Raw genomic sequence first — 12,530 nt, forward strand, 5'->3', positions numbered from 1 at the left:
CCCAGTCTGTAGCAACACAGAAGCGCCATATGGAAAGACGTTTTAACAATTAAAGCCTGTGATATTTGTAATTCAATTCTCCTGTGTCAAAGGGAGCATTTCAGATATCTTCAATGACATTCTTCCTAGGACAGATGACGTCACTTTTGCCATTCATGTCTATTGGGCCTTCAGTTTCAGATATCAACAATTAGATTTTTACATCTAAAATGAGCAGATGGATGTCTGGATATCTGCAATGCAAGCATTACCAGGGAAAACTCCAATTTCAGATTCATACAATCCCATTGTGACTAGCCATACGTTTAATATCAGATATTCAAAATGAAAGAAATGCCCTGTGCTCTGCATTGTTTGAGAGGGCTCAATTCAGGGATGGACCGATTCTTTCCCTGAGCACTTGAAGGCAGCACCATTACCACCACCCCTCTGTCAGACAGTGACGTCACCTCCCAGCTAGACGGACAGTGAAGGCAGCCTCGCGTATAGATACATTGTTGACGTTTTGTTTTGATCGCTTTTCGTCGGGAATTTTGGACATTACGCGGACATTATCCGCCGATTTAGAAGCCCACCCATCCACTCTACCATCACGCCTCAGTGCGGGGATCCAGCAAAGATGAAATGGATGTTTAAAGAGGACCATTCCCTCGGTAAAGGGGTTTGGGTTGTTATGAAACAAGAGATGTTCTTGTCATGTCATGCACCCTCCTTTCTGTTTTGCTTTCTCCGCGTCGATTTTGCCGTATCATTCCACACATAGGTGCAGAATTGCATGCTTGTCACAGCATCCAGCTAATGACTGATGTTAATCCATAATGGAGAACGTTGCACGATTTGCAACTCATGCTAACATGTTCTTCCTGCGAGTCAAATGACCGCTGTCAAAATCGGCTTCACCTTTAACATTGTTGATACATCATATGAGTCAGCTGATTTCTCATTGAAACGTGTCGATCTTCTGCATTGATAAACTATATCGCCTAATTCCATTAACAAAATATGACATTAATGTAGCCTTGGTTATGTTTAATCTCTGGTGGAAAATGGTTAAGTGTAGTATTTAATTCTGCAAAAATACTTCACCAAGAAGCATTTTCTCGCCCTAGAACTTTAACTTTCTCATTGTTTCACATTGCATTGCTTAACACCCTCCAGGGTATATTTTGCTGACAAAGACAGTGAGAATTTCAAGTGACACAAATAATAAAAAGCAGGACTTTTGATTGATATTGATATTGACTGTGCCTCACATGGATGGCGATTTGAACAGTGTTTACTTAATATTTGTTTCAGAGCTAACTGAACAGAGATTGAGATTCCAGAGGAAATGTTAATTTACCAAGAGTTTGAATTGGATTTGGTGTAAAGTTTGCTCTATACTGGGAAAGCTTTAGTAGGGTGTTCTGCTTCTTTCAGCCTCTGTGTTCGTATTGTCTTCGGAAAGCCTCGAGTCTCCTTTTTAAAGAAACTCAGCTGCCAGTTTGGTAGAGATATTTCCAAAAGTAGGCCTCTTATCTGGGCTAATGAAAGTGAGCGATGTGTTGAACCTAAATGGATCCACCACATCTTATCACCCATCACCTCACCCTCCTCTCTATGGTCTCTGTTCAGTGTCTGCCTGCTGCATTAGGTCCTGCCCACGAGGCACACTAGAAATAGATGCACTATCACTTCCTCCTTGATAATGAAAAGTACTAAACTGTTTAGTATAACTTAATAAAGACCCTTGATGTATGATTCATTACTTAAACCATTATGACAGTTATCACTACTCAAATAGATGTAGCTGCATTCTGTACAGAGCATCCACTTCTTTGTGTGTCCAGGCTGCTGTCAGCATTTTTGCTGTGCTTGATCTTGCTTATGGATCACTATATCGGACTAGGCTTGGCTGTATTTGGCAGTAAGGCACGAGAGGAGGCTCCCAAGAGGCCTCACTCATCCCTTTAATCTCTGACTTCCTGTTTGTGTCCTGTCTCTCCCTCAGAACACCGATGTGTGGAGTCCGCCAAAATACGCAACAAATATCCTGACAGAGTACCGGTGAGTGGGGAGGAGGTGTCACTGCAATGAGGGTTAAGGGCAGAGTGAGTGACAAAAAGTCATAAGGTGTGAGTGACTTGGTGACTAACTGGCAGTTATGGATGACGAAGAAGAGAAAGACTGAGTAATGAAAGTCCTCATAGACAGATTTAGGGATTGTATAGAGTTCAGAGAACTAGGATTTTACCTGTGACTCCAATGAAAAATCTCAGTTTTCCATGACTTTCCATAACAAAGTTCTGTGACTTACAAAGTCCTCCTGTCTGGAAACCATTTGTGGAACATGTAAGAGGATAATCATTGAATACTGCTAAATGTCCTATTAGTAAATTTACACTCAGCAATACATGCTCACCTCATGTTAGCAAAACTATTTAAGATTGCTGGGATCACATGGCCCTGGATTTGACCCAGGAGGCAGTGCTCCTCATGTATGGTTTTGCGGATATATGGGGTCAGTTATAAACTTTAATGAACCAATTAAACCCTCATTTCCAATGTTCTGTTTGCAGTTTTCTATGGGACTCAAAATGTGAAAGCTAATCAGTCAGGAAGTGTTGCTACTGTTAAGCACTGACTTGCCATTTTCAAATTTTGCTTTAAAGGACCAGTGCTGCTGACATTTAGTGTTGAGCTTGCAGTTTGCAAATACCTTACTTCACCCTCCCCTTCCAAGCTTGTTGGTGAACCTACAGTGGCTGTGAAATTCATGACAAACGTGAAAGGGAAACATGTCGGTGCAACATGACAGTCTCCACAGAGGAGGAACTGCTCCCTCTGTATGTATAAACAGTTCATTCTAAGATCATGAAAACACAGCAATTCTTATTTTATGATGATTATACACTAATGAAAACCCACTTATGAAAATTAGATTCTTTTTCTGCTATACTCTGTCAAGAGAGCCCCCTAAACCTTGCACACTGGACCTCTATATTTAATTTCTCTGCATTGCTCTGTGTATGTTTATGATTAAATAATGGGTTTGATATTCCACTGTATGCACAATATTGATTTACAGCACAATAGGCATCAACTAAAATAATAAGAGCTTTTTAGGTAAAATTAGCTTGTAAGTTAGCACAAATGTTTTCCATCAGTAACTAATATTAGCTTCTGATAGGGAAGATTTTGGCCATGTTCAGTCCTAATCGAAGCTACATATCTGCTAATTTTTTGTCAAATTAAAATAAATAAATTCATGAAATATTTCTTCACACTCACAGGAGAAACATCAACCACTGTTCATTTTGGGAAATAAAAATATAAATGAACGATGCAAGAAAAATCAGATTTAACATGAAATATAAGCAGCTTTAATAAAATTTCCAAAGTAATGGCCTTCGAATACTCAGTTCTTTGCTAATGTTGACATGTGACTGATTTTACTCTACGTGTAGACTTTCATTCATCCCACACTTATTACTAACAAAAGCACAGCCACGCTCTACACACCTCTGAAGAAGGTAACCTCTGCGGCGCTGGCTGGAAGGGAATACAGCAGACGCCTCAGATCAGATTTGCATACAAAGCGATGCTGTGGACAACATGAGGTGCGAGGAGGCGTGAGGAAGCCTGGCCTCAGGAAATCTACACCCAGAGCCTTTTGTGTGGATGATAATGCCTGTTAAACTCAATCCCTTAAACTAGTTCTTGCATTCTGCACCTGTTTAATGACTACTGGGAGGAACAGAGTCCGTGAACACAAATCAAAGTCACTGCATTGTTAGATCTTAAGCACGTTCAACATGGGAGGAAACAAGAGCAAGGTAGACCTTCCCAATGGATCAAATGGCTACGTGTCATGTGAAAGGGGTCGCCTGTAGTGATTAGCCCAGAGAAAATTATCACCCTGCTGTTTCTCTCACTTAATGAAGCAATTTAGTGCATTTCAGCTCAATGTTTTGATATTACAGCCTGCAACTTAACTGTTTGATACGGTCTCAACAGGCAGCTGTTATCAACAAAAATATTCTTACAACCCCATCGTACACTACCTGTCCAGTACCATGTGGCAGACAAATAAAGTTAGTGTGTAATTAGTGAACATAGTAGAGTATTTAGTAGCTATTATGTCTCTTAGGGCTTGGTAGAAACATGAAAATCAGACCTAAAATGAGAGTGAATGCACTTACATTTGTCAGGTGGCCAGAAAGACATGTCCAAATGAATCATAATGTTCCTCTGTTGGATGTGTAATTATTGGTGAACACCTTAGATAACTTTTAAGATACATAATATGTAATGTGTGTGTGATGTTCATATTTTTAGAGTAAATATTTGCCACCACAAAACTGACTGATTCAGCTTTAAGCATTTCTGACATTTCATGAGTGTTTCCTAAATGGCCATTATCGGACATGTAAGGCTAAGCTTGTGAGGCTCAGCAGTAATACTTACTAGTTACATTTGCTACCAACATTTTATTTGATAGAACAACCGATATTAGACATGTTTCACAAGGACAGGACTCTTCATCAGGTTCAGCTAAGTCAGACAAACTCATTGAGTGTACTGAGATTTTCAACCCATGCCTCGCCCTGCAGTGTTAAAAGCCCAGTTTTCTGTTGATGTTTGTGCTCCAGGTGATTGTGGAGAAGGTGTCTGGCTCTCAGATAGTGGACATTGATAAAAGGAAGTACCTGGTGCCCTCTGACATCACAGTGGCCCAGTTCATGTGGATCATCAGGAAACGCATCCAGCTGCCTTCAGAGAAAGCAATCTTCCTCTTTGTTGACAAAACTGTCCCCCAATCCAGGTGAGCAACAGGAAACTGCAGCATGACACTGAAATCTTAAAGGCAAAGTTGTTTTCTGTTTTGTATCATTAAACTCTGTCATTTGTGGCATGAAGCACTGAAGCAAATAGCCTGGGTGGGTGGTATAAATGTTAAATGCAGTGTATGGGCCACTAGAGACTGTGCAGCTTTTTGCTGATGGTCATTTCTGTTCATGTAAATTCTGGTTGGTTCTCATAATCAATGTTGAAAATATTTATTTAATGAAGCAGGGCAGCAAAAGCAGAGGGCCTTTTTAAACGAATACTCTTAAAATTATTTAAACAAGTACACAATACATTTTGCTGCCTGTCTAAACTCAGCTGCCAGTCTATTATGTACAAGTTCCTAAAACTAATGAAGTCTAAAGCAAGACCTCTGCAGTAAATCCTACAGTAAGGATGGTTCTTATGGTTTATATTTAGTTTTTGTGTTTTTTTTCTAAAACTGTTTCAAGCAAAACAAAACATATAAACCTTCATGGACTGTAGTATGAGACTGCAATAGTTTTAGCTAGACAGCCCCAATAAACTGGCAACTGAATGTATTGTTCATTTTGAATTCTTTTTATTGAACTTTTCCAACATTAATTCACTCAACACAACATGTATCACATCAAACAACATCATAGTTCATCACTAAGCTCCATACATATATGGAAAAATTGAAAAATACAGCAACACAAAAAAGAGAAAGAAAAAAAGATGGTGATGGTGTCAGACACCCTGGGGTCGGTGGACAGAAGTTCAGGGTATAAAATGATGTTCAAAATAGACTTTAAAAAATATCTGTACTGAGCCCAAAGTGGAGTATCTACATTTTTGAACCTTGAGATGTGCCATAACGCTTTCCACCCATTTACTGTGAGATGGTGGTTTGGTAGATTTCCAGTGAATCAGCACTAAACGTCGTGCCAATAATGACAGAAAGGCTAAAGCATCACCCCGTATCTCCTTACTACAAACAGTAAAGAATGTTTAAAACATGGCTGAACAGAATGGTACAAGACTTGGGTAGCTCCAAGATGAATGCTGCCGAGTGGCTTCATCAGTGATTTCAGTCCCAAAGTCTTTAGCCCACTGCTCCTTAAGGTGAGTCGAAGAAAAGGGAACCATTTCTTGAATTGAATTGTATAGTTTGAATATCAGGCCTGGTTGTAGAAAGTCAATTATCTGGCCCTGTATTAGTGGAGATGGGAAGGACAAAAACAGCTTCTTGACAAAATCTTGCACCTGGAGATATCTATAGAAATGGTAATGTGGAATTTTCAGGGATAAAATTATTGATTGCTTTGATAGTTACACTTACACACCTTAAGCCCTTCCTAAACCACAGTTGGAAGGCCGAATCTAGGAGAGATGGTGGGAACAGGACATTACCTGTAATAGGCATTAGAGACACTGCCTGCGTGTACTTGAAGTGAGATCTAAACTGACAGTGTGGTTTGTCATGTTTTTCTTGCTGAGAGGCAGTGGTGCAGATGATTACACAAAGCCTGCTCCATCTCTCTCCATACTGGTCCATTACTGTGGTAAAAATGTGATTCCCAGTAAATCACCTTGTGAATACTGGAGGCCCAATAATAGTGTAAAAATCTGGCAATGTCAAGCCCCCATCTGCTGTCTTTCCCTCTGGATATGATTTCCTAATTATTGGGATGGATTTGTTCCAGATAAAAGATGAGATACATTTATCCATTTCTTTAAAAGAAGACTTTGTGATAAAAAAAAAAAAAGGTATTGTTTGAAAGAAAAACAAAAACCGTGGCAAGATGTTCATCTTATTTAAACTCCCAGCTAAAGAAGTAGGTAGTGATGACCATCGATTTCGATCCTGTTTGTCCCTCTCCAGTGCTGGTTTCAGATTATATTTAAATAAATCTTTTTAATCCACGTGTTACTGAGATCCAGGCAGGTAAATGTGTCATGAGCTAGTTTAAATAGACACTTGTCAGTGTTCATGCAGTGTGCCTGAGTGTTAACTGGGAATACAGTGCTCTTTGACAAGTATATTTTGTAACCCCACATTTTACCAGAACTAGTAATTATGTTTTGGGGTTTAGGGATTGAGACATAAGTTTGGGAAATATACAAAATTAAATCATCATTTCTCATTGCTGCAACCAGGGGCTCAATAACTACATCAAAAAAAGGGCAAAATAATGAGACAGTGTTTTATAAATTTGATGGGGAACCCGTCTAGCCCCGGTACTTTAACTAAGTGTATTGTTGACAAAAAATAAAAAGCAATACGCGCTCTGACCTTCCCACTTGTGTGTACTATGTGCAGTGTGTTTATCAGTCCATCTGTGTCACTGAAAAGTGTGTGAGTAACCAATCCCCCTGTGGAGGAAGCCACACCTGTGCAACTCAATTTACACTGATAGTTTTTTTCCTGTCTTTTTTTTTACACTCAAAGCTGTTGACATGCTGATGTCGTGTAAATAGATGCAGTTTATCTGATTGATCTGACCTGCTTCACAGAGCTTTGTATGATACTCATGATGCTTTTCTTGTGGAAACTGGCGTGCACTTGCTCTTAGCCTGGTACTATAGTGCCACACTATGTCACAGCTGGATGTGGTCAGAAAGAAAAACAGACCAAACCTGACTTTATCCAGCTGTGTTGTTCAATGTTTGTTCAGGGATCCAACAGACTTGTCCCCTGCACCAAACAGTACTGGCCATGAGTGTATATACAGTTTATTTTTGGCTTTTTAGTTCATGTTGCCAAAAATGAAAAGTCATGCTATAATTAGCGACTTGACCTCATGTTACCCTAAAAGGCCTCCTATTAAGAGGCCCTGTGTGTCCATTGTGTTGGGTTTACTGGAGTAAAGATCAGAGTAGAGATACTCCTCGCAGATGAGTCAAAACAGGAATCTGGATGAATAGGAGCTGAAAGGAAGTACTAGAGCCACCACTTCCTTATTCTACCGACTGATCTCTGTTTCGTGATAACACAAGACTGACGCAAGAAACAATGAAATGTATTTTGTCAAAATTTTGTCAGATTCTGGCAAAACAAAAGAAAGTGCAACTCCCAAATTATTGCGCTCTCCTTACACGCTAGAATTGAATTGAAGTGTGATCCTCCTCTGAAGCTAACTTTAAATGATAAATGCTCCAGTATGGGCACCAGCTAGTCTCTAGCTTTTTCTGTCTGCTGTTTGGTGTTGTGTAGATAGTGTACCTGCTCAGTTACCGAGCCACCATCACTATCTATCTGGTTCCACTAGACTTACCAACAGCCACTCTGTGCAACCCCAGTGCTAACAGAGAGTTTTCCTCAATTGTGTTAGTTAACCTGTCTTAAAAATTAAAAAATATGTTTTCAACATGAGGCTTTGTGTGAGTGTAAGAGTACAGGTGTACAGGGTCATCATGGGCACCCTGGGATTTAACTTTTTCTCCAGGTCTCTTTTTTCATTGTTGACTATTTCCGTCGCAACGCTATGAATGTCTTCCAGGAGACTGCCTGAAAATGAATGGCTTTACCCCTGTATTTTTGGATGATATTGTGTGTCTCGTCTCTGTGTATTAAAGCACAATGAACAAAAAACAACAACAAAACAAAAAACAGAAATACTACAAGCCCCACCACCAAAGTTCCTGTGGTTTTGGACTGTACTGCCCCCTGAGCACGGACTTCTCTGGGGTGTAAAATAATGTCCCCAAAACTTAATTTAGACCCTGCTCCCTGCGGTGGCACAGTGTTCTTTCAAAAGTTCCTAGTCCCTGGGGAAAGTTCCTGTGGTGGAAACGCAACTTTAATCTGTATGCAGCACCTCGAGCTCCCTCTTAGTCCCTTTCAGAGTGCCCCTATTTTCCTCACTAAACAATGCCTTTGCAAACTTCTTTTTAAAAAACTGCTTGAGCTTGTTCCTTTTTCTGCCTGTTTTCCCTAAAATTGGTTATTCATAGATTAAATCTCCCATCTTCTCTGACGTCTTTTCGTTACTTTCACCTATAATGTTAGAAAAATGATGTAGGATGAGGACCAGTGTTTGGTTAACATAACATTTGACTATCATTGTTTAAGAGAAGGGTTTAGCAAACAGGATTTTTGAGGCTGATGTTATAATATATGGGAGTTAAAAATCACAAACAAGTCTGTCTTGCAGAATTGCAATGCATGGCAGACATCCAATAATATCTGCCATGCTTATTTATTGATTACCTAGAAATACTCTGGGATTATAAATTGCACGAGTAATGAATTCTTTATTGTTTGTATGTGTTGTTCTTCAGTGATGAGGGCAGTACGACCATTTTTGTATCTGCAGCATTTCTTGAATTGGATCGCAGTTTTCTAAATGTTTGTGCATTTGCTGTTGTGTGTGTTTTCCTCAGGGACGTCTGTAGGTTTTAGCATTGAAAGCTGATTTCTAAATTCTGTTGATCAGCACAAAATAACCACTGTTGGAGGCCTCTATCCTCACAAAGCCATACCGGAGATATAAATATAATTGATTCTACTTGACTCTGTGTGTTTTCTGCTGTGTGTTGCAGTCTGACTATGGGCCAGCTGTACGACAAGGAGAAGGACGAGGACGGCTTTCTGTACGTGGCCTACAGCGGAGAAAACACCTTTGGTTACAAGGCCTTTTATACAACACAGGGTTAATGCCTCTCAAAATACCAGTGTCTCACACATACACACACACACACACACACACACACACACTGATACAGTAGGACCCGACATATACTGGTGTACAGTGTTTCAGACATCGGCCTTTACGTGTATTACACCAGTAATGCACCTACACACTTGGCACAGGAATTTATGGTCAATTTTTGATACAAAAAAAATACACATTTAGGGTAAAAATTAACTACACTGAAATGCCACAGTAAGCAAACTTGTTTTAATTTTTTTTTTTGACAGGCTCAGATGATCATTAGTGTCAAGAAAAGCTTGACTTTAATGGTTTTTATTGTTTAAAGGTCAGTTGTAGAGAGAAATATCTTTAACACTGCCGTAAAATAACAATCACATACATAACGGGCATGTCAGATATCATTGATTTTCCAAATATCAACATCAGTGTTTAAAAAAAAAACTCTTAATGGTCTGACACACACACACATGCCAATCATCACACATACTCCATTTTCTTTCAGTCCAGATTTGTCATCACAGATATTTGTGTTCAGCTGAAGTGAGGAAGAAACCCTATAATCATGTGACTAGAATCATTAACCATGTTATGGATGTAATTGTATGCTCATCATATCATGTATAAAAACATCAGTATGTAAGTTTTAATATCCACAGGCACACCCAGCACTATGATAGGCTGTGAGAACAACTAGAAGTTTGTGAAAGAGGGCAGCTCGTACTATGAGACGGTGAATGATGGCGCTCAGGGCCAGGGACCAGCATCAGTCCCAAGGATGTTACTGAGTGCTTCCCAGCCTGACTTTTTATGTATTTGCACATTATGTTGGCTGAATGGATGTCAGCACCCCCCATGATTCAGACCCACGATGCCAACAGGAAGCCATGAACTGCAGTGAACAGCTAAAGAAATCCAACTATTTACTTGAAGTTTATTGTGTCATTACTTGTGATATTTTTTACATTGTTATCACGGGGCAACAATCTGAAAATTATAACCACTTAAAAAGGAAAACTCACTTAGTTCCTCTTCTTTCATTATCAATAGAGATTGGACCAGTGCAATCCAATATCATAATACAGGATGGATATTTACGTGTCATTCATCAGATATTGGACTCATGTCCCCAATCTGCATTCAGTTCTGAATTCCACAACCCTGCAAGTTTTCTATTTATACGTACTAAGCCAAGTAGCGTGAATTGAGAGATAAGCAGCATTTTTCTTCTATACAATACAAGGGAAGCATGCTCCAATTTCCAGTTTAAACCAGCCAAAAAATGACAGTTACCAACATAAGTCACCATAAACCGCCATGTTACAATCAAACACATTACACTAACAAAAAACAAAATATTTGCATTTTGGAACATAAAATAGCAAACTTAACCAACTCTTCGCAAAGCATCATGGGAAATGAGGGTCATCTCTCAGCATTATCTGGTGCTCATTGCACAAATTATATTACACATACTAAACAAACTTTCCAGCAGTAACAACAGCAACCATCATCATCATCATCAGATTGGCAGATATCCATTATTGGAATGGGATCAGAACTGAAAAAAACTTAGATTAGTGGATCTCTAATTATCAATCTCTAAAATTCTGTCCAAGCAGTGCTGTACTTTACCCATTCTCCCCGAGTCAGCGGTTTCCTACACTCCCCAGAATGCCTTTTAACATCCTCATCCTTTCAAATAACATCTAATATCAATAATGGCTGCATTCCATTTAGATGTTTGGTTCTAGGTTATTTGAAATAGTGGGGCAGATTAAGACACACCTAAATGGAATGGAGCCATTGTTAATGTTACTAATTTCATCTCTGTTGTCCTTGTGACAGTCCAAAATGCTGGATGTGACAAAGGTTTATTGAAGCCACTATTTGAATCTTAATTCTGACTGCTAATGTATCAGACATGAAAATTCAAAGTCAGTTGTATTTATGCTGATGTGATGTTATTATCATTGTTTAATTATCCAAAGAAAAAAGGCCACAGAGAGATGCACAGTATTTGACTTTGTCCTTGCCCATTATAACTTGCTGAAGTTTAATGATTAAGATAGATAGTTAGTTAGTTAGATAAGATAGTTAAAATAAAAGTGTGCAGAGTGCTTTCACACTTGTTAATGATTAAATATACATGTTGAACTTGCTTTCAATGAATCCTGTTTTTATGAGGACCATGTACATCACTGTAATTCATGTCTCCAATACTTCAAGTAAAGAGTTGCTCCCATCTTTGGCTGCACAGTTTTCAGACTTATAAAATCACAACCTCTTGTTATCTTTCTTCTCTTCATTCAGATGACTCTGAAGCTGACATTTTGGCTACAGCTGTAGTCTTTGGTGCTGAATCAGAGTATAACATCTGTATTTCCACCCTTTACTTGACCCATTAAAATATTCATATTTGTGCACCACAAAGCTAATTCAGGCTTTTAAACATGGTATGTAGATGTGTAATATATTGATGGAATGATATGATTATTCAGTATTGTTTTATTTCATCAGTGTTGTATGAATGTTAAATATATCTCAAAAACATAAAGGAATTTTAGATATTTGACAAAGGTAAGGTAGCTGGAAGACCTGACCAATAAAAATGAATGTAAAATGAATCGTAAGGTTTTTTTTTGTTTTTTTGTTTTTGTTTTTGTCATAATTAATATGTTAGTAGATTACTCAAAGTAAATGTACCCTGTGGAGCACTAGTCTTTGCATTTGTTTCACGCTATTCCACTGATCAACAACTGGTGTCTAGGGTCAAAGAAATGTAGCAACAGACCCACAAAGGCAGTGAAGAAATCAGTGAACATGAAAAGGTTTTTTGTCTTTTCCTTACACTGGGTGAAGAACAGTCAAATTAATTGAGATACTTGGTTATTTTATTGAGCATCACCATTTGCAGTAAATGTACATCTACAGTAGAAACAACATTTAAATTGACTTTAAGGAACTTGAATATTGTGTTGATTTTGGAGGCCCCTGTGGACAAAGTGTTACCGTTTCCACAGTAATAGCCAGAAAATATGTCAGAAATAAATTTATTGAAATAAAATTTTGTCCTGCCTCTTTTAA

The 12,530-nt window shown here is 38.7% G+C and overlaps 1 protein-coding gene across 1 annotated transcript; it reads left to right on the forward strand.

The window, feature by feature from the left end:
- Nucleotides 1-429: 429 nt before the first annotated feature.
- Nucleotides 430-9,509, forward strand: gabarapl2 (GABA(A) receptor-associated protein like 2). Its single transcript, XM_084734024.1, has 4 exons — nt 430-653; nt 1,991-2,046; nt 4,632-4,804; nt 9,334-9,509. The coding sequence occupies exons 1-4, from the start codon at nt 620-622 to the stop codon at nt 9,446-9,448; spliced, it is 378 nt and encodes a 125-aa protein (XP_084590150.1). The 5' UTR covers nt 430-619; the 3' UTR covers nt 9,449-9,509.
- The last annotated feature ends 3,021 nt before the right edge of the window (nt 9,510-12,530 follow it).

Source organism: Lutjanus erythropterus, chromosome 13, assembly GCF_056507025.1.
Source record: "Lutjanus erythropterus isolate fLutEry1 chromosome 13, fLutEry1.hap2, whole genome shotgun sequence".
Taxonomy (NCBI): Eukaryota; Metazoa; Chordata; class Actinopteri; order Lutjaniformes; family Lutjanidae; genus Lutjanus; species Lutjanus erythropterus.